At 34.4% G+C, this 23,187-nt stretch overlaps 1 protein-coding gene across 4 annotated transcripts in view; it reads right to left on the bottom strand.

Moving 5' to 3' along the window:
* KIF27 (kinesin family member 27) overlaps positions 1 to 23,187 on the bottom strand; it is a 68,343-nt gene that overhangs the window by 11,001 nt on the left and 34,155 nt on the right. For all 4 annotated transcript variants that reach the window (XM_039875666.1, XM_039875665.1, XM_039875668.1 and 1 more), the window contains 6 exons: positions 20,866 to 21,071; positions 18,226 to 18,423; positions 11,771 to 11,884; positions 9,428 to 9,604; positions 5,817 to 6,032; positions 673 to 879 (listed from right to left, as the gene is read on the bottom strand). In XM_039875666.1, the coding sequence (XP_039731600.1) occupies positions 673 to 879; positions 5,817 to 6,032; positions 9,428 to 9,604; positions 11,771 to 11,884; positions 18,226 to 18,423; positions 20,866 to 21,071 (1,118 nt within the window). The remainder of the gene's footprint in view (positions 1 to 672; positions 880 to 5,816; positions 6,033 to 9,427; positions 9,605 to 11,770; positions 11,885 to 18,225; positions 18,424 to 20,865; positions 21,072 to 23,187) is intronic.

Below are 23,187 nucleotides of genomic sequence, written 5' to 3'. Positions count from 1 at the left end.
CTGCATATACTTTTCAGAGAAAAAAGTTATCTACTCGTTTAGCCCATCATAATATATACCTTAGAGACGATATTAGAGAAAAGATGGAAATAGTTCTCTGTACTGTGAAATATATCTGAATCATTAAATTGTCGAATACATTAAAAAAATAAAATATTTAAATACTAGTAAATATTTAAATTCAAGTTAATGCTAAAATCTATTACTGTCTTTGCCACTGATGTACCACTTCATCTCCACATCAACTCCAAGGCTGTGATAAGAAGGTGTATGTACCCCTATTCTACAGCAATGAAGGAAAAGGAACCCAAGCTTGGAGGGCCCTTGAGTTTTCATGAATGCTGAGTAGTAACATCCAAATCTAGAAAACATCCAAGAAGTAGTGACTGAAGAATATAGCTTAAATTCTTTAATTTTTAAAACTATTTCAAAAAGTTATTCTTTCAAAAGGCCCTTTAAGAACCACACAAAGGTAGGCCTACATACTTGGATGATCACAGAGCTTTCAGAGGACAACATTCAGTACTGTAAAGAGAAATCATGCTTAAATCCATGCAGAGTTACACCATCAAATCTTTAAGCCTTTCAATTTCCTTTAAAATTATAAATGTTAGATATATAAGCATCTTGATCCCTCTTTATAAGAAAATCATCTATCCCTCAAAAACTAACCTTATTGAAGTATCTGAAAAGAATAGCTCTAATCTCAATAGGATTCAGGCCAATGAGTTTTTCCAAGACATTTGCTTCACTATGAGAGAGGTTTTGGAATGAAGCTCTGAGCGAGTTCTGGCGACTCTGGATACTTTCATTCTTGTATTCAATTGCAGCTTCCAAAGCTTCAATCCCTTCTTCAAGTTGGAAAAGAATATGTTCTTCCTGGGTGTAACATAACAGAAATCACTCGTTTTAAATGAAATAACTTGGACTTTGTCATATACTAAGATCTCATTAATAGGTTCTTGGAAACTGACTTTAAGAGGAATGACATATAATGAAACCAATTTTACCATATGCTAATTGATATAAACAAGAGTTCCTACAGCATATTTCTGGCCACCAAAACATCACCAAACTTCTAAGGACAGACCCAAAACACTTCAAATATTAAATATTGAAACATATGAGCTATAAATTCATTTAAGAAAGATTAATAAAAACAAGATCATTCTTTTCCAACCTGCTGATTCCAGTTCAGGGTCATGGGTAGCCAGAGCCTCTCCTGACAGCTCAGCGAGCAAGGTGGAAACCCATCCTGGGCAGGACGCCCTTCCATCTCAGGGCCACTCACACCCATACTCAAACTCACTCAGACTAGGACAATTTAGACATGCAGGTTCACCTAATGTGCACTTCTTTGGGATATGGGAGGAAACCAGAGTCCCCAGTGAAAACTCACACAGACATGAAGAGAATGTGCAAACACAGAGACAGTGGCCCCGACCTGGAATCATTTTTTTTTTTTCCTCACCAACATTATAATGAAATGATGTTGAACGAAGTGATGTTTTTCAAAGACCTGCTGTATTTGAGTCTAATGGATATTACTTTTCTTCTACTAAATGTTAAGAAAATGTTTATTGAACACTTGCTATGCTATACAATGCAATGTTTGCATACACATATATAACGTAACCTTGAATCTTTGTAATACACCTTATGTAGTAAAATGAAAGAGGCAGAAAACTTAGGTGAGTTATGAAACATCCCAAAGTCATACCGCAAATGCTGATCACCAAGGAAAACACTCAAAGCCTCAGCCCACGGGATTAGCAGTATTGTCATATACCTCCCTCCATAGCCCCTACAGTTCCTATTATGTATCAATGAGATCTAAATACACCCCAATGTCCCTTCAAGGATCTATTAAAACAATATATTGCTAGTAGAGAAAGAAGAAATAGACTTAGAATAAGTTATTAAGAACTAGTAATCAGAGGAGAGCCTCAAGGGAAAAAACACAGTATGGTATTTAAAAAAGTAGTGAGGATTTAAGGACATGAAACATTTCATAAGATTTCTATGAGGTGTCATTAGAGGGATTACACAGGCATTAAAAATGGTGGCAGCATAACATTTTTTTTCATAAGCCGGAGATTTCCTTTGTAGGAAAAAAATCTGATGAATCTCTATCAGAAAACCTAGCAGTTCTTTGAACTATCGGAATAACATGTTATTTGGTGAGGAGGGATCCAAATCTCTAGTAAGATATTATTTTGGACTTGCTGAGACTTGAATATATACATACACATATATATACACACACATGTGTATGTATATACCTACCTATACATGCGGTGGAGGTCACCTCGACCAAGTGCATTAAGGTCCGAGTGTCTTGTCTATCCTCATGTTCTTATTGCCTAGCACAGTGCATATCACACAGTTATACTTAGTGTCTGCTGAATGAGTTGATGAAGGAAGAGAAAAAAAATTTTTCATTATGTCTTGGTTACATAACCCAAGTATTTCTCTCTACTCTTCTCCATCAGCATTTCAAGGAAAATAATGTCAATATTTCTGACCTACCTAAAGAACAGAGTGACTTCCAGAACTCTCTTTTTGGAATTTGGGGAAATGGTATGTAATAACCTATTCTGGTGGGAGGTCGAATAATACTTATTTTTAAAAGCCATTTTATAAAATCTCCTGAAAGAGCTATTTTGAAAAATAAAAGTTCAACAGCCATTTTATTTCTCTGTGCAATCATTAACCATCAAGAATTTGATGATTTGATAATCAATCCATAAGAAAGAAAATAATATTCACCTTTTTAAGAAAACAAACTTGAATCCCAAAAGGTACCAGGTGAATGAGAAACTAGAAAATAAATTATTCAAAGAACATATTTGACTTTACAATGCATACTGTGATTATATTTTACCAAAAACCAATGTGGAGTTTGCCTTTCTATGTGGCTGAGAACAATTTGGTACAAATTTAGTTCCTATAGTTTTAGATGTAAGTTAAAGAAACATAGTATGGCATTAAAAAAATATACATAAGGTAGACTGACTACTGAGCCCTGAGACTAGCCAGCTCCAGTGAGACTGCAGTGTATAAATATTTGTGGGTCTCTCTAACCCACCAATAGGTAGGTCTAGGTTGACAAATGAGTGGCAGTGGGAAGCTGTCCCACAATGAATATTTGCTACAAACCATAGATTATCAACAATTGATGATGCTTCATCATAGAGCTGTGTATTAAGCTTTATTGTGCACAAGGGAGCTTGTCAAAATGTAGATTTCTAATTTAGCAAGTCTGGGTGGGGCCTGAGGCACTGCATTTCTAGGTGATCCTGTTGCTGCTGGTCCCAGAGACCACACTGAGAGTAACAAGGACCTAAAGCAGTGGTCTCCAAACCTTTTAGATCATACACCCCTATCAGTAAAACAAAACCAACAAAAGCTTTTGAGCAAGAACTGCATATATGTATATTTCTCAATAAGTTATATGCAGCTTCTAATCCTAAAACATGAAATTGAAAATTTAAAAATAAAATAAACATAGATATATATAATAACTCTTATATTTTCTTTTATATCTCACTAGGCAACTGCTCTGCATTGTTAGAAAAATGTTATTAAAATCTTAGTTTCTGGATTTTACCAAAAAAAGGAGCTGATATGCTTACATGAAATTGTTGAGCAATCCTGTACTAGTATAGTGATCTAAAATCTATCACTTCCCACAAAGTAATACAATTAGGAAAATAGTTTTATTATGGAAAGAGAAAATAGTTCTAGGCAAATTTAAAGACATCAAAACAGCAAACCATTCCACCTAGATTTTATTGAGGTCTTGTGTCACATCAGCATCCCCTGATGATCTGCTACTGGCAGATTTATTTGGTAATATTAACCTTGGCTTGAAAATAGTGCGACAGCACAGCCCACTTGAAAGCTACACTAAGAACCAACCATGCAGAAGCGTGCACAGAAGCTCACATGACTAAATGGAACCCCACTAACTACAGGAGGTTCACCACTCCCTCACACCCATCCGGAGTGGCTACTATATACGTAGCATGCACAGTGCTCTATTTTTACCACAAAACCCTACATGTTTTTAGTTACAGAATTCCACAAGAAATATTAACTATTTCTCGATGATAACAATGGACCCTCTAGCCTTCTGCAAACATAACTTGCTCATTCCCATCTCTATGCCTTATTTAATGGTAGTCTATCTAAAATAGCCTTCTTTCATGTTTATTTATTTTATGGTGACATTAGTTAATGAAATCCAGTAAGTTCCAGCTATACATTTTAACAGTAAGGCATATATATATTTACACTGTGTGTTCACCTCCCATAGTGAGATTTCTGTCACCATGTATTTGACCCCCTTTACCCCATTTATCTCCCCCCTCTCCCTTCCCCCTTACCCTCTAGTAACCACTATAAAATGACCTCCTTTCTTATATCAACCAATACATATCATGTTTTCCATAATTGGGGTCAAGATTCCAATCCACCAAGGATTGGAAGAAGAGTCTTCCCCCAAATGGTCACTGCATTGCTTTGTATAAGTAATGTCATAAGTATAGTTTTATTATTTTATCTGTAACTTGCTTTTTTATGTTCTTCAGGTTTAGAGTTTTCTTATCCTTCAGTTTCTTTTCTCCAGATAGAGTATGAATTTCTCAAGAGCAATATAATGCTTTTTACTTTTTTTGTTTCTTCTATAGGGCCCAATAACAGCCTTGGGCAAGCAAGATTTCCTTAAATACTTAACATGTTTTGCTGTATCTTAGGCTCTCATACCTTCCAATTTACAAGTTTCAGGCTCCAGTTTAAACAGTCTTGGGAGGACAACCTCATTCTGTGATCCCCTGCACAGCTACCTAAATTAAGTTCTACAACAGGGCATGGGGGCTTATGATGCCACATAGCCCCCAATCAACTTAGTCTTCAATTCCCTTCATCAACTCAATGAACAATAATCTGATATCATTAAATTCTTTCTCCTGTTACCTCTTAACCAGACCCCTTAACTTCCTCTCATACTTGTTCCAATCTGAAACACTACAAGATTCAGCAAGGTACATGATTCCCAGCTACTCACTTTCTCTTAGCAATTTTCTCTTGCTTTGGTAATGACAGGACATCAACAACAAATATTCGCAGAGAAAATTCAGGCTCAAAAATTCATCTTTGTCTGATAGAGTAAGGTACAGGTACCATTGCCAAGTGAGGTAAAATTCTGAAAAAAGACAAAACCTGGAGCAATTTGCTAGCCAATAAATGAAATATCTTTTATATAGCTTAAAACAAAATAAAGAGGAGCTATATGCTCCCTTAAATGAAAACTCTAAAAGCTATTTTTATTGAAATTTGGATTTTATGTATCTACCTAGGTGGGACTTAGTGTGGAATATGCACCTGAACATTGGGCCTTTCTCAACCAAGGTAACACAAAAGAATTAACCCTTAATGCCCTAGGCATCCATTTTATGTAATAAAGTACCTAGTATCATTCAAGAAAGATGCCCAAAGAGAAGGAAGGTGCCCTCTCTGGAAGAAATGAGACAGTCTTTCAAATCATTTTCTGTGTTCTGTGAGTTCAGTGGAGAAACCTGGCTGAAAAAGACCAGACTCAAGTAAAGTGTTAGTCTCCCAGTCCCTGGCATGAGGACATCGCAGTCTCTAGTCAAGCATGGATTATGGGGCCAGGTAAACATTACATTTGACAAAGTTTCAAGGAAACAAAGTTCATCAGATTTATCATTTTTATGTTTAAGTGACAAAGTCGGAGGAAATCATCCAAGTGATCCATCATACAGCACTTCCAGTTCCAAAGAATACTGACTTACTTCAGGTGATAACACGCTACCATTTTTAAGTTTCTCATCCACACTGTTTCTTCTTCTCTGTAGCTGATCTTTTTCTTTCTGGAGGGCTTGGACTTGTTCTGAAATCTTTATTTTCTCCTCAGCTGTGCTGCTCTGGAGCTGTACATTCTTTTCAGACAACTCTTGGTCCAGCAAGTTCAGGCGAGTTGATATTTTCAAACTATCTGTGTTTAAGGCCTAAAAAGACACAATCAACCAGTCACCCCAGAAACAGTTACTAGAAATCCAGACAGCAGATAGCTAGAAAGAAAAAAAACATAGTGAAAATTACTAAAAGAATATATTTTTAGCTTCTACATTATTTTGTTCCATAAATTTTCTGAGGGGGCGGGAGACTTCATTTCCTAAAATTTTAAGTTGAATATCTTTTTTTAAAAATATGGAAATTCAAACAAAGAATTTACTACCAGGCGTTGTCTGGCCTACTCCGCCCTTTCACCTGAGTTCGGTTCCCCAGAAACAATCATCTTCAGAGTTTTTGCTGTTTCTTCTGGTGTTTATGTCCATGTTTCTAAATAACATTATCAGTTTTAGATATTGCCTACTGACTGTTATGGAAGATAAGGATCTAGCACCCTTATGCCTTCTCTTTCCTACTTCTCCTTTCTTCATTCTTCCAATATGTATTAAATCAATATTTAGATTACATGACTTTGTGAATATTCAGATCTGAACTATCTAGTATAAAATGATCATACTTCCATCTGATACAACTTTTTTTATACCTTATAACTAATACTTCTCTAATAGAACTATGAAATTCTTCTCAACACTATTTTTTCACTTCATCAAACTTAAATCAGGAAATCTTTTCATTCCATTCATTTCTGGAAACATTCTGCTTGGCGCTTCCATATTCTTGCTCCACAATGGATAAATTGTCCTCGGACTCCCCTTCGGTATTATCCTGGAAATTTCCATGTAGGATCACATTTTCAGGATCCAGAGTCTTCTTTTTTCATAGTTTATGCCCTCTTTTTTGTGGTGTACACCCTCTAGTAGTTTCCTGAGACAGGCCAAGTGGGAGATAATTTTTTCACTTGAAAGTATCTTTATTCTACCTTCACGTACACTATGTGGTCTTTTGTGACTGGCTTCTTTCACTTAATATAATGTTTTCAGGGTTTATCCATGTAATAACATGTAATAACACTACTATCCATGTAATAACACTACTTCCTTTCTATTGCTGAATAATATGTTATTATAAACATTCATGTACAAATTTTTGTGTGGACATATGTTTTCACTTCTCTTGGATATACACCTATGAGTGGAATTGCTGGGTCATGTGGTAATTCTATATTTAATCTTTTAAGGAACTATAGTGTAGTTACCTAAAGCAACTGAACCATTTTACAATCCTACCAGCAGGGTATGAAAGTCCCAATTCCTTCATATCTTCACCAACACTTATCTATTTTACTGATTATAGCCATCCTAGTGGGTGTAAAGTGGTAGCTCATTGAAGTTTTTATTTGAATTTCCCTGTTGACTAAGGATGCTGAGCATCTTTTCATGTCTTATTGGTCATCTGTATATCTTCTCTGGAGAAATATCTATTAGATCCTTTACCTACTTTTAATTGGGTTTTCTTTTTACTACTGAGCTGTAAGAGGTCTTTATATATTCTAGATACATGTCTTTAATCAGATATATGATTTGTAAATATTTTCCCCTCTTCTATGGGTTGTCCTTTTACTTTCTTAATAGTGTCCTTTGCATCACAAATGTTTTTAATTTTGATGAAGACCAATTTATCTGTTTCTTTTGTTGCTTGTGCTTTAGGTATAATATCCAAGAAACCATTGCTTAATTCAAGGTCACAAAGATTTATGTTTTCCTCTACAATTTTTATAGTTTTGCTCACTTAGGTCTTTGATTCATTTTGAGTTAAATTTGTATATGGTATGAATATATTTTTTGATATCATATTCCTTGTCTGAAATGCTTATGATCAAGTCTTATAAGTATTTCTTAAACATTGAAAAAAAGATATCTTTTTATGTCTTTTGTTCAGAAAAGAACCTAAGCAGTATAACAGTCTCAATTTCTCTTCTGTTTCATTAAAACAATCTTCAAAGAATCAGTTTTGCTTTGATCTATTGTGGGTTTCATTTATTTACACTATCTCAGTATGTCCTTCTTCCTAAATAAGACATCTGGTTGAAACTAGAAAACAGTTGTTTTCATTTTTTTCTGTATCATGAAGTAAACTTATTTCAGGAAGAAGATTTTCTTCCTCATTGCTTTTCCCCCACTCTTTTCTCTTCTATGATACAGAATATACCATAAAGGTCCCAGGATTTTCTTCTGTTTACTCACTTGATATTTAGTTTGTTAATATTCTTCACTGTTGTTTACATGTTTTGAGGGACAGCTTTTAAAACCTGACCCTGACAGCCAGTGTGAGCAAGCTACGTGGGTATAGCACCAGCATCTAGAGCAGTTAGAGGGGGTGCCCCCACCCCTGTGTCCTGCAGCTTGGTGCTAATAGCTATTTCAACATGTTTGGGGAATGGAGAACAAAGCACAGGTAAGTACAGGTCCCCATCCCTGTCTACCTGTTATATTGAGGTGGAGAGGTTAAGCAGATGCCACTGTCAACTGAGATCCGACTGGTCTAGATTTTGGCTGAAAGGCAGACTTAATAGAGGCAGGTCACTGATCCTCTCTGTTTCATGGCTCAGTGTATAGATTGACCTTGGACTCAAGGCCTGCTGGAGGCAAAGGTTTGGGCAGAAAGTCCTTTCCAAGCCTGCTTCATTTTTAGATAATGCTGCTATTGTTGAAAATATGTGTAGATATATCAAATAATGTATCTCCTGGGCCTTCCAGTCCCTTCACAGTCATTCTTTTTTCAAAACTTGAAATTGAGGCAAATTCCCTCACAAAACCACTTCTTTGGCTCATAAAATCCAAGTCCTCCAGCAAAATTTTTTGTAAAGGTCTCCAAGTCTTTATAATGTGAAAAACAAACAAATCTTCATTACACAAAATCTTTCTTTTATAGGAGCCCTGCAAACCCCTAACTTTAGGTAGTAGTGATAGCTAGATCATTTTCAAGTCTATTTTTCCAAATTATCAATACAGCATCACTATACAGCATCAAATAGTACAATTTATTTTGAAAATATCCACTAAAGTTAATAATAGAGGTTGTCAGGGGAATTGGGGAGTTATTGCTTAATGGTTAGAATTTTAGTTTGGGGTAATAAAAAGTTGTAGAAACAGATAGTGGTGACAGCTGTACAACATTGTGAATATAGTTAATGCCATTGATTTGTACATTTAAAAATGGTCAAAATGGTAAATTTTATGTTTACCACAACTTAAAAAGTACCAAAAAAAGTTAATAATAAATAAATCATACATAGCAGAACACTGAACATTTTACTTCAAAGTTGCAATAGATTTTAGTGATGGTCATTAGATAAGTAGTAATAAGCAAAATACATCTAAAACCAGAAGAGTTCTTTTGATTTTTGATTTCACAATGGTTTACTTCTTAGAGAAAAAAGTTCTCGTTTATATGACTTACAACCAAAATGAAAGTGTATTAAATGGAATACCTGACTAGATCTCAACTTCTTATTCTCCAGGTGGCTCTTCTCCTGTAACAGGGCCTCCTTTTTAGAAACTATAGCCTCCCGTTTCTTTAAGTCTTCTTCCAGCTCCTCTAATTCTTGGCGTTGGTTCAGAACTTTTTCTACTTCTTCATCTAACCATTTCTTTTGCTCATCCAATTTCTACATTAAAATTTCAAAGAAATGTTACTTGCTTTTCTTCTGCCATAAAATTTATATGGTAATAACATAATTTCAGATTGGCTGAAACACCTTAAATGAATATTTTAAAACTACTAGTGAGAGTAACAAAATCGTCATCCTGTCTAGAACTGTCAAGAAGTACATGGTTCCAGTTAACATCCTGCTGTGTTGTTTTGTAAGGAATTAAAATTTACTCCCCAACTATGTTCAAACCTGGAATTTTTTAGGCTGACCAAAAAAAGGCTGACAATTTTCTTCACATGTATTAAGAGTTAGTTCTGAGAACAGGCTGAGAACTTTTTCTCTGTCATAGAGGTCATACTTGCATCACAGCACTTAACACTGCTGGTTGTTCTACAGTCTGTCTCCCCAACTTGAGCTCCTTGATTGATTTCAGAACTGTACTTTTCATCTCTCTGTCCCCAGGTGCCTGGTATACTGCCTGGCCTATGACTAGCCTTCAATAAAATGTTAAATTAATGGCTGAAAGGAATGCCTGAGTCAATCAATTAATGAAGTAAATAAATGAATACACACAGTGGAAGACATAGATATTGGAGCATGGAAATCCACTCTGCACTGTAGCTGTCAACATCAAATAATTCTAAAATAAAATAGAATCAGAAAGATTTCCAAAACAGCATTAGTTCTGTCTGGGAAATGAAAGAAATGTCACTGCCAGCCCAACAGGATAGTTAATATTTTAGCTGTGCTTTGAAGAATGGGTAGGAGTCTGCTAATATAAAATACAGGTTTTTTAGAGAAAAAATAAACGGATTTTTCTGCATTTGATATAATAAAGGTTATAATTTATATAATCCACTGTATCTCACTAAGTCTTCTGAAAGTTTCTTGATTTGTCTTCTTTTTATAGCAAAAGTTCCTATCATATAGTTCTAATTTTAAATTCTTATAAAGGAACTTCATATCAAATCAGTGTTCTATTATAAGCTCTCTGGATACTCATATTGATTAATTTAAAATCTTGTCCATGTTTAGAGTCAAACTCTGGAAAACAGGTTTTTGTTTTGCAACATTAAAAAACATGAAATGTTTTTCATTAATACAATACAGTCAGTATAAGCTGCAGAAATCTTTTTATTATTGTATTCATTTTAAATTTAGATACTTAACATTTTAAAAATAGATCTCACTATTTCATGCATTCCTACCTCTCCTACTCCCCCACAGACCCTTTCCACTTAGAAATGCTTTTTAACCAATTTCTAAAATATGCTAGTAAAATAAATAACTTGGGATACAGTAAGTCCTCACTAAATATCATTGGTAGGTTCTGCGACTTTAAGCAAAACTACGTATAAAAAATGATTTTACCATAGGCTAATATAAACGAGTTAAGTTCCTATAGCATCTCATCAACATTATTATGAAATGATGTTTAATGAAATGATATTATTTGAGGATGTGCTATACATTCATGTCTTAAGTTTTACTATTATAATATAAAATTTAGGAAGAGAGAACAAATAAAATTTCAGAATTAAGGTGATGTATTTACATTTGAGTGTAATTAGAATTTTAAGGGCAGTGTTTTACTTTCTGTAAGATTTTTAGAACTGCTATTTTGAATTTACATAAAATTAAATTTTGTTTATTTGAAGTTTTTTATTAGTTTATGGATTTCATTTTTTTTAAAATTTTTATAAGAGTTTATTTGAGCCAAACTGACATCAATTTCCAGGAAGCAAGATCTCAAATGCTCTGGATTTCTTTTTTAAATGTGGAGCTAAAACAATAGCTTTTTAATATATTACATATAGTGCATGTACTATTTCGTTATGTTTGAATGGAGAACTCTGATTTTTAGAAACATTATCTGTTTCCATGGGAATAAACCAGTTCTGACATGGAAATAATACAATCTAGTGAACATGGATTTCATGTTTACATTCCACAGCATTCAAATAAACCCACTTCTGCTAAAATAAGAATACAGCACATTTTTGGATGAGAAAGTAATTTTTTAATAACAGAAAAGTTTCAGAAGACATATTAGAAGTTTTGCATTCAAGTGGCAAAATCTATTGTTCGAAGATTTTAATCAGAGTTCACCACTTTTTACTGTTATTTAGACAATCATCAAATAGAAGAAAAACCAGAAAATACTAAATAGAATTGACAAACCTGGAGTTGGTCTATACTTCCAAATGAACCTTTTCTCCTTTTCATCTTCAATGCATCAAGGTCCTCAGCTTTCAGTTTTAAACCTTCTTCTGGTTCTGTTTTTAACTTTAGTTCCTGTAGAAGACAGAAATCAAAAACACCTATGGCTTTTACTATGTGGGCATCATTAAATATTTATGAAATAATCATTGTATTAATATTTGCTTTCTTAGTTACAAAAAATAAATAGATGAAGGTTGAGGTATTTATTTGAGAAGAAAACATTAGCCCCTCGCTGAAGCAGTAAAATCTCACAGCAGAAATCAGGGTTTATTAACAAACCTAAATATTTTTTTCATTCATTCCCAGTGTTACAAATTAGTGTAACAGGGATTAGAGTCTGAAAATTATAAATGTGTTTTTCTCATCTGCCTCTCTGAGCTCATTACTTTCATTCAATTAGTCCACCTAAGGTGTCTATCTGCCATAGGGATATAAGAATTTATGACAGTAGAAATCAGACTCTGAGCTTGAGAACAGCCTTGCAAGACAGACCATGGTCCTGTGAAGAGTATTTTCCAAATTCCTTTAGTTTCCATCCACATCTCAAGAGTCAAATCAAGAGGCCCAATGCTCCTGGTGCTCTCCTGCAATTTAGAGAAGATGCCGCTGTCACCACTCACGCTTAGCAGGAATCGGGAGGGAGGCCATGAATCAAAGTTGGCTTGTCCACATACTCCCTTACTGGTCCATGATGGATAAGTACAGAAATTGAAAGTGTTTAGAAAATTTTATAGCAATTTGACAGAATAATTTTATATCTATTGAATCTAATAATTAAAAGATGGACTCTTTTATAGTATATTTTAATCTCATTTTTCTACAAGTTCATGTTTTTAAAAAGTACTCAGTTATAACAAATAAGTAATAAAATAAAAATTGTACCTTCCCCACAGGTAATTTCAGAAGTACTGATAAAAAGGAAATAAAAAGAATCTACCATTATCCAGCCCTGGGAACAGCAGAAAGGAGAAAAAAGAGACAGTAAGACGTGTGTCCTAATTTTCCTCTTAAGTACTGGCCGAGAAGCGGGGTAATACCTAAAGGTTATCACTGAGGGAAGAGTGAGAGAAAGTAGGCTGCAGTGGCAGAGGCTCACACCCACACAGACTGCTCAGCCTTGCTGAAAGAGCTGAGAACTCAGGAAGAGACTAATTGGACCCCTCGACCTCAGGTGATGTGGATCCTGAGTTAAGAGCCAGTGGGGGTCAGTTATCATGGAGAATTGACACCAAAACTTAAGATGAGGATAGGCCACGAGGTTACCAAGCTAGATAGAAGACTTAGTAGCCTCAGTGGGGATTTATAATGCCATTATGAGGTGAAGTCAAAGCACTTCCATGCTCTAAACTGAAAGCATGACCAGACTATGAGTTATACCAGCCACAGGTTACATCATTAGGGGCCAGCAGGAAAAGGTAGACAAGAGAGAGCAGATTCCAGCCAGTCACATCCAAGAACCAACTAAAACTCAGGGGGCCACTTCTCTCTCAATTCAATAAAAACTATACACCTGACCACTACATACAATAGTGCAATAAAAGCTATACACCTGACCACTACATACACCGGGAGAGGGGCACAGGGAGCAAAAGGCTAAAAGACTAAATATTCTTATTCAAGAGAGCTGAGAATTATTCAAAGGAAATGTTTAAATTATCATAATAGGTTTAAACAGACTGAACATTTGGTTAGTTTCCACCACATTTCCAGCAATTATCATCACCTGAATTGGGTTGGGCGGGGGGTATCATAAAGAACATAGATCTGCTATGGACTAAATAAATATTTTATGCCCACCTGAGTTGCATTATGAGTGAATCTGGACCTTATTATTTTTACTACCCATCAACTTTTCATGCCTCCCTAGATCTAGAGTTCATAGTTATTATAATTTAGCCTGTCATAGTCACAGCAACTTCAGGTTGCTGAAATAAAGGCACCTTAAACTTGACTCTCTACTATTCCTGTTCTTCCACATATGCTTTAAAAGAATACTGCAGTATGTCTAATTCCCTCTTCTACATGTTGCAGTAGATATTACTGCTTTTCTCTTATATTGTAATCCCTGTTATATTAAAATAACTGTGTGCCAGGCACTGTATTAGGTTTTTTTTACATCTATTTAAGTATGCCATTTAATCCTCACAATAATCCTACGAGACAAGGATTATTATAAACTCCATTCTATAGATGAGGAAATTGGTGCTTAGAGAAGTAAAAAACCAAAGATCATACTATGGCCCACTATTTCAGGGGTTCTTATAACTTTTCTTTATAGCTCCTCCATGGACTTCAATTAAGAACTGCGGCTCAAAGGAGAACCTATGCAGAAGTATAGTATTCTCTGGAAATGGCTTATCTAAGTGGAAAATGGACCAAGAGGAGTATCAGAAAGTTAGCTCCAAACAGCGGGCAAGATGACCTTTAGGACTTTAAGCATATTTTGTTTCTGTATGAAGTAGTATAAACTATATTTGGGGTAGACTGTTCCTTTTTCTGGAATACTCATTCTCCTCCTTGAATGGGTCATTTCCCTAAAATCTGAAATATGGCTAAACAAAATTGTTCTACATAAGAATGTAAAAAGTTTAAGTTACAGAGTTGCACTCTGACCAAAACAGATTAGAGTGCTGTCTTATTGTTTTAAGCCATGACCAATGAGAGATGAGAAGCTGAGACCCAAAGACCCCAAGACTGACAGACCAAAAGATCCTCACATTAGAGGAAAGACTGTAACAAAGAGACTACGTTGTTGGCAGTAGAAATGAGAATTGAACAGATTCAAGATATTTAGAAGATAATTTATAGGACTTAGTGGCTCACTGGCTATGGGTGATGGAGAAGAGGACAGAGTCAAGGATGACTGCCAAATTTCTAGCTTACCCAGCTGAACAGATTGAGATATCATGTAAAGCACATTGGAAAACTACTTTTTCTTCCCTGTGAAAGAAGCAGGGAGGGGATATGTGGGGAGATAAGTAAGGAAGATCATAAATTCTTCTACAGGACAACCTAATGAAGATGTAAATATTTAGATATAAGAATCCAGAGCTCAAAGAGCAAATCTGGAGCTAAGGATTAAATGTGGGAGTTGTCAGAGTTTAACTGCAGCCGTGGAAAAAGATGAGGTCACCCAGGACAGAGTATAGAAGATAAGAGGGTACAGGCTAGAGCCTTGAGGAATTCCCGTCTGTAAAGGACCTATGCTATCGGAAAGAGAAAAAGAAGAGAGAGAGAGAGAGAAATTTCACGAAGGCAAAGGGGAAAATATTTTAAGATAAGAGGACTAGTGAACTGTGCTAGATGCAACTGAGGTGTTAAGATAAGGACTATAGTGACAGAGAGAGCACTACTGAACTCCTCAGCATTAGTGAACTCTGAAATAGATGGTAGAGCTGGGAGCCAGAAGCCACGATGGAGAGGATAAGAGAATGAATGGAAGCAAAGAAAACAGAAACAAATGCAGTAAACTTTTCCAAGAAGTTTAGTTATAAAGGGGAGAAGAAAGTGATATAAAGCTGAAGGAGGATAATATTAGGATGAGAAAAAATCTAAGATGTTTAAAGATTGATTCTAGGAGAAAAGGAAAAGTTGAAAATATAGGAGAAAAAAAGATTTAATGAGATAAAGTCCATTAGTGCTCAGCATAGTATTGACTGAAAATACTTAATAAATCTTAACTACTGCCATAATAATAATTATTACCATTAAGAATGAGTAACTCAAGGAAATCAAGAAAGCAATTCCATTCACAATAACATCTAAAAGAATAAAATACCTAGGAATTTAACCAAAGAAGTAAAAGACTAATGCACTGAAAATTGTAAAATTATAAAATTAAAGACCTAAATAAATGGAAAGACTCCATGCTCATGGATAGGAAGACTTTATATTGTTGTGATGTCAATACCATTAAGAGATCTATAGATTCAGTGAAATCCATATTAACATTCCAATGGCCTTTTTTGTGGAAATGAAAAAGTTGATCCTTGAATTCACGTGGAATTGCAAGGGACCTCAAATAGCCTCAAAACAATTTCAAAAAGAAGAACAAAGTTGGAGGACTTATTTCCAAATTTCACAACTCACTACAAAGCCATAGCAATCAAACAGTGTGTGTGGTACTAGCATAAGGCTAGACATATAGATAAATGGAATAGAATTGTGAGTTTAGAAATCCATAAATCTATATCCAATTGATTTTTGACAAGGGTACCAGGTCCATTCAAAGAGGACAACTGGATTTCCACATGCAAAAGAATGAAGTTGGACCCCTACCTCACACCATATACAAAAATTAACTAAATATGGATCAATGACCTATTAAATATAAGAACTAAAGCCATAAAATTCTTTTTAAAAAACACAGGGATAAATCTTTATGATCTTAGATTTGGCAATGGGTTCTTAGACATGACACCAAAAGCACAAGTTACAAAAGAAAAAAACCAGATAAATTGGACTTCGTAAAAAGTTAAGAACTTTGTTACATCAAAGAATATTATCAAGACACTTTAAAGACAACCTACAGAATTGGATAAAATATTTAGAAGACATGTGTCTCATAGAGTTTAATGTCCAGAATACATAAAGAACTCCTACAACTCAACAACAAACAATCCAATTAAAAAATAGACAAAGAACTAGAATAGACTTTTCTCCAGAGAAGATAAACAAATGGCCAATAAGCACATGAAAAGATGCTCAACATCATTAGTCATTAGGGAAGTGCAAATCAAAACCACAATGAAATACCACTTCACATGTACTTAGATGACTGTAATAAAAAATAAGTGTTGGCTACTATATGAAGAAACTGAAACCCTTGTACATTGCTGGTGAGAACGTAAATTGGTGCTGCCACTATCAAAAAAGTGTCTCTTTGAAAAACTAAATATAGAACTATGTGATCCAGCAATTCCACTCCTAGGTATTTCAGTTCCAAAGGGATTGGAAGCAGGGACTTGAACAATTACCTGTATGCCAATGTTTATCACAGCATTATTCACAATAGCCAAAGGCAGAAACAACTCAAGTGTCTATCAACAAAGGAATGGATAAACAAAATGTGGTATATGCATACAACGGAATGTTACTCAGCCATAAAAAGGAATGAAGTTCTGATATATGCTATAATGTAGATGAACCTTGAAAGCATTAAGCTAAGTGAAATAAGCCAGATGTAGGACAAATATTGTGATTTCACTTTTATGAAATATCTAGAATAAGAAAATTCATAGCCACATAAGTATATTATAGGTTATCAAGGGATTGGGGGAAGGAGGAAATAGGGAGTTATTGCTTAGTGGTCACACAGTGTCTGTTTAAGGTGATGAAAGTTTTGGAAATAGTGGTGATGGCTGCACAACATCGTGAATGTAATGAATGCCATCAAACTGTACAATTAAACATGGTTAAAAGTGATAAATTTCATGTTTTACGTATTTTACCACAACTTATAAAAATAATGTAATATACCAAAATCCATTTAATTGTACACTTTAAATGGATGAAGTACATCTCAATTAAAAAAACAATCAGTAACTTGGTTTAAATGCTTTTTAAGTTCCCTTCTATCACTAAATTCTATGGATTTTGTTTTCAGGTCTGAGAATAGATTATATTCCAAAATCAAATGTCTAGGAAATCTCCAATTATGTTCCAAGCTCTGGGTTAAGCTTAACATTTCAACAGAAAAGACTGGTACATAGTGCTAGATAAGTGTTTGTTACTGTTGTTTTTATGATCGTTATCATCTTGCTCTTTCTTCAAGAGGGCCCTGTGTGGCAAATATGATTAATGCCATTATAGATATGAATAAACGACTCAGAGACGGTAAGTGATTTTCTCAATAAATGATCCACCTAGGAAATGGGAGAGCTTGGATTTGAACCAATGCTAGCTAGCCCTGCTCCAAGCTGACACCATTAGTTCCTCCCCATCCCAATCTATTCTATAGAATTGCTAGGCATACAGGTGTTCTCTCTCGTTTGCTCACTGTGAATGAAATTGAACCATTTTACCTTGTACTTTTTTCCATGACATCATATGGGCAATGTATTTAGAAGCACTTTGAAATGGGAAGTCTTATTCAAATGTTAGATGTTATTTTGAAAGTTGGCTTTATATATTTATGTTTTTGACCGCCATAACGAAAGTTAAGGCTCTCATTTGAAAAACTGTGTCACTGAACTTTCTTTCATGAAGTTAAAGCCTTCAAAATAGTACTCAGAATTCAATAAATAGGTTTTACTATGTAGATGAACAAAGCTTTAAAATGAATGAGGACAGCAACCAAGAACAGGTCAAGATTAGATACCTCACAAACCAAATGATTCAAGCCCTTAGCTTCCTTAGCTCTGAGCCATTTAATATTCCATATTATGCTTAGCAGGAAAGTATGACAATATTACTTTGATTTTTTGTTGATCCCGCTTAATTTCTGTATCCAGTTGCTTCCTTTTTTCATTTTCTTCTCGAAGTCTTTTTTGCAGCTGTACCTTTTGATATTTCATGTGATCTACACTCTGCTCTAGTTCATTAGCACGTTTCTCATTTTGGATCGAAAGCGATGCCAATTTCTTACTATTTTGTTGCTTCTTCTGTAAGACCTAGGATCATATGGAATATTTTAAAATGAAAACTAGCACCTCTCACATAAAATAAACTTAATAAACCTCAAGTAAACAAACTTTTCATTCAGTGGCAAGGGTAGGCATTTTGCCTAGATTTCAATTTGTTTTTGATAGATGCACAGTTGTTTTCTACGTTTCTACTTTTACAGTTTGGGCAACCACCATAATTAAAGAATGATAAGACCTCTTAATGCTGACATCCAAAGACAATAAAACTGATCTCTTTGCTTTTTATTAATAAGTAATTTTAAAAATATTATATGTACATGGTAAAAATTAAAACAATACAAAACTGAACATATATATAATTTTTACAATATCTGCAATACTGGAGCAAAAACGATAATACTAGCACTTTAGTGTCTTTTCCACATAATACTGAAAATATCAGTATAAGTACTGAAAATCTAGTTTAAAAGTGAGAGAAGTTCTCATTGTCTTTTGCACTTATTCCACAGATGCTCAAAAGTGCATCTGTTAGCATTAAAATGTTAATGTAGCTTATATATATCTAAAGATATAAAGGACACAGATTTTAGATTTTTAAAATTAAAAAATATTTGTTTTATAAACAATTATACAAAAAAACACTAATATTTCAATATTTAAAATGGTACATGTTAAAATACTGAAAACCTTTGTCATCACAACTATGTGACCCTGCATAAGTTATTTTATCTTTCTAAAATTTAGCTTCTTCATTTATAAAATAGGGTACAAATATCCACTTCAAAGGATTAAATAATGATCAATATACATACAAAACACCTGGTATGTATATGGCACTTTGTAGACACTTAACAACTGGTACTACCATCTTCACCGTCTTTATCATGCCTATCCCCATCAGTTGTGCACGGATATGTCAAAGGCACAAAAATTTCTAAAACTACATAGGAATCTTGTTTTAGTCCTCTGCTGTATAAGATGTTTCTTTTGAACTTAAATAAGTTCTGTGTCTTTCCTTTCCTTATCAGTATCCGTAGCAGAAAAGGATATGCTGCGAGAAACATGTAAAACAAAAAGTTCATGGTAATTCACAAACTCTATTAATAACCTTTCATTTAATCTTTTAATCTCAACCATTTTAATTGTGTGAGATACAGAATTTATAAAAATAATCTTTGCTAAATCCGTAAACAAGGTTTAAACAGTAGATGCATAGGATAAATACAATAACCTCCTTGGAGAAACAATAATTCTGGTTATTATTTATATCAAGGATAAGAATTATAATCAGAATTGAAGCTAGGATATAAAACTATGAAATTATAAATAAAATTTCCTAATAAATACAAAGGAAAAATCTTGTTTTGTTCTACTAATCTGTTAAAATGAGTAAAGTAAGGCTAATATCACAGCCTTACTTTAAAGGGTCGAACAGTGAAAAAGAATTGATCCCAAGATACTCTGAGGTGAATTGTTATGTGAAAGTAAGTATTCTTTAGGAAAGTGGAAGGTATGACGTACACAACTACTATGTCTTCCTTTAATCAGTTCAAACATTCAAGTCATATTATTTAAATCTGATGTTGACTTGAGAGGCTACTTAGGTAAAATATTTTAGTGGAGATGTCCAGATATTTGAGGTGTCATTACAAAACCCTAGGAGGAGGGACATTTTTGGTCTGTACACCTATCCATTCTCACATAGAATAGGACCTGACACACAGGAGGTATACAGTGAACACTTAACCTTGTTGAAAGAAAATAACCGTGGAACAGTTTCAAAAATAAATAAATAATGTTCTAAATACGTTACCTACAATTCCATTCTACCTACAATGGAAACAATTTGAAAGCAATAAATTATGAATGAAAAGGAATGAAAAAGGTATTCTAGCAAATTCATTATAATCAGACTAACAAAGCACTCTGACCATACCTAAGCATCTGAAAATGGCTTCATTACACAAAATCTCTCTGTAATAGAATATTGCTCATAACAGAATTTTTAACTGTAGCTATTTGAAGTTATAACAAATTCCAGTATTAGGAAATTAAGAATATAGTACTCACAAGTTAACCTTTCTTAAGCCAGTTATAGTTTCAGAAAACTGTCTGAAATAGTTATTTGTTGAATGTCTACAAAGTGCCATAAATGCACCAGATGTTTTATATGTATTATATAATCATTAATCTTTTGTCCTTCAGAAAAGGGCACTATCTCTGTGGTTATCTTTATTTCTTACCATATGGTTTTTGATAAAAAAGATTAAAATAATGTACTTCTTGAAGGCAGAAATATACTACCCAGATTGAAATTATGTACACCTACCAGCACTCTGGAAAAGAAAAGATGCCCTCCAATTCGTCTTATTGGTAAAAACTGAATCCTACTTCTTTCCTAACTAGGTACAAGAATATTGAAAAGCAGAAAGCTTTAGTAAGTTTTCTCAATTACATTTTTTAAATTACCTGGACTTTTAGCTTTGCGGCATCCATCTTTTTACGGAACTCTCTCTGTAATTTTACTTTCAAAGCAACATCAGAAAGATCTTTATTTTCCAGTTCCTGTAGTTGTTTTTCTGTTTCAATTAATTCCACTTTTGCCTGTTCTGCTTCATGTGCAAGTTTTGTTACTTTCAGAGAATACTGTTTGCTTACAGACTTGGCATCATTACCTTCACCATAATAACAGCAGTAACAATTACAAATTATGTAAAAAAAAAAAAAACTAAGTAAAACAGCAAAAACATAAAAAGGCTCTATTCTTAAAAATCCAGCTAGGCAGTATAACTATTTAAAAGGCATCACATTAAAAACTCAGCTGCAAAAAAATATAATAAAGAAAATCCCAGCTGCCCCACCCATCCCCATTAAACACATCTTGCTCCTGGCCTCTTAATAATTAGTTCTTTAATGACTGTTTCCATCTGTTGCCATTCAATCTTCATACTAGTTCTTATTTGTGTTTTAGTGTGACATTTCTGATCCTCTGAGTATGCAGTTTAGCTCTGCTGGCATCAAACTTCAGTTAGGATATTTGGGGTTACTCTCTGGCCTGTTGCTTACTACACTTCAGCTTCCTGATATCCATAATCTGTCTCCCTCCATTCTCTTTTTTTATGAAAAATTTTCAACATACCAAAAGTAGAGAAAAGTAGAGAAATGAACTCCTATCACCCAGATTCAACAGTTATCAAGATTTTTGCCACAGTTGTTTCATCTATGCCTTTTTGTTTTAATTTGCTTAAAAATTGTAAAGCAATCCTAGATGTCATATCATCTTACCTATGTATACTTCGATAAGGATCTATATAAAATATAGACATAACCAAAAAGTCACTAACACACCTAACAATATTAATACCCACCAGTCCCTATTCAGACTGCTCCAATTTCTCAAAATGTCTTTTACAACTGGTTCATTTTAATCATGATCCAAACAAGGTCCATGATACATTTGTGATTGTTATGTCTCTTAAGAATCTTTTAATTTAGAGCTGGCCCTCTCCTTTTTCACTCCATTGAACTTGTTAAAGATTAATTCTTTTTAAATGCCTTTCTTGTGAATGTTTAGAACAGAAAAAAAAAATAGAATAAGATATTTCTATATCTCCATTCTAAGCCGTTACTGGCCCTTAAAACTTGGTTTTGATAGATTTTTGAATAGTCAATTGACCCTGAACTAGATTAGCAAACTTGTGGCAGTAGGAAATAAGAGTCCAGAGGTCATGGGATGAATAACTGCCAGGGACAGTTTGTCATACTGCTATACTGAAAATCTCTTCATTTGTAATAAAAAGGAGTTATTGAACTAAACGCACTGTCAGTTGTCTTCTGGCTCTACAACTCTATAATTATTCGACTAACTTTAAAATACATATGACTACTATATTTTAATGAACCTAAGACCCTATAAAGTGTTCAACATACCAATATTCTATAAACTACTAAAAAAAAAAGGTACAATGCCAGTTATACCAATGATAGAAAACTGTCATTTTTATGCAAGATGTAGTTACGCCAATGATATAAAACTGTCATTTTTATGCAAGATGTAGATTGTAAGATGTATCCTGATTTCAGAGATATTAAAATGTGAAAATATGCATTAGAATTGATGAAATACAGTATAGTTATCACTGTTATTAATGTTGGCTGAAGGTGCTATTCAGGAAAAATCTTCATTGAGGGGGCTTTTTTGAAAAGTAAGCGTACACTAACTCATTTGCTAGTCACCATCTCTAAGGGTCCTTAGGAAAGCTCCAAAATGCACTTGGTTCTAATGAGTAAGGAGAGGACCTTCTCTGTGTGAGTTCAGGTACCCTCTACTTTAAGGCAACCAGGATATGTATGCCAGGCTATGAAAGTGTAGTAGTTTAGTGAGATATTCCATGGTGGGATAACCTAACTGAAAGAAAAACAGGTAGTACCTTGAAATCTTGGGAATAGAGATGCTATTTAAACCCCTAAATCAGTTCCTGGATCCTCCTAAGAGAGGTTTACTGGCATTGATACTGCTTGTGAGGGAGGGACATGGTCAAACTCAAACATCTGGGATATTGGAGCCGGGATGATGCACAGTACATACGTCACTAGGAATGAGGAAAGAAGCGCTTTGGGACAGTGGCTAGGGAGAGGAGACTGAAAAAGAACTGATAGCCAGAAAGCAACATTGCAGGAAAAAGGAGGAAGTGGGAAGGCTGGTTTTTCCCTTGCTGGCAGAGCAGTTGGGACCCACCATAATTCATGTAGTTTGGGTGTAACTGTAGCCAATAAAATTGAAGATAATAT

The sequence above is a fragment of the Pteropus medius genome, unplaced genomic scaffold (assembly GCF_902729225.1).
Source record: "Pteropus medius unplaced genomic scaffold, Ma_sr-lr_union100, whole genome shotgun sequence".
Taxonomy (NCBI): domain Eukaryota; kingdom Metazoa; phylum Chordata; class Mammalia; order Chiroptera; family Pteropodidae; genus Pteropus; species Pteropus medius.
This window is presented reverse-complemented; position numbering and strand designations above follow the sequence as displayed.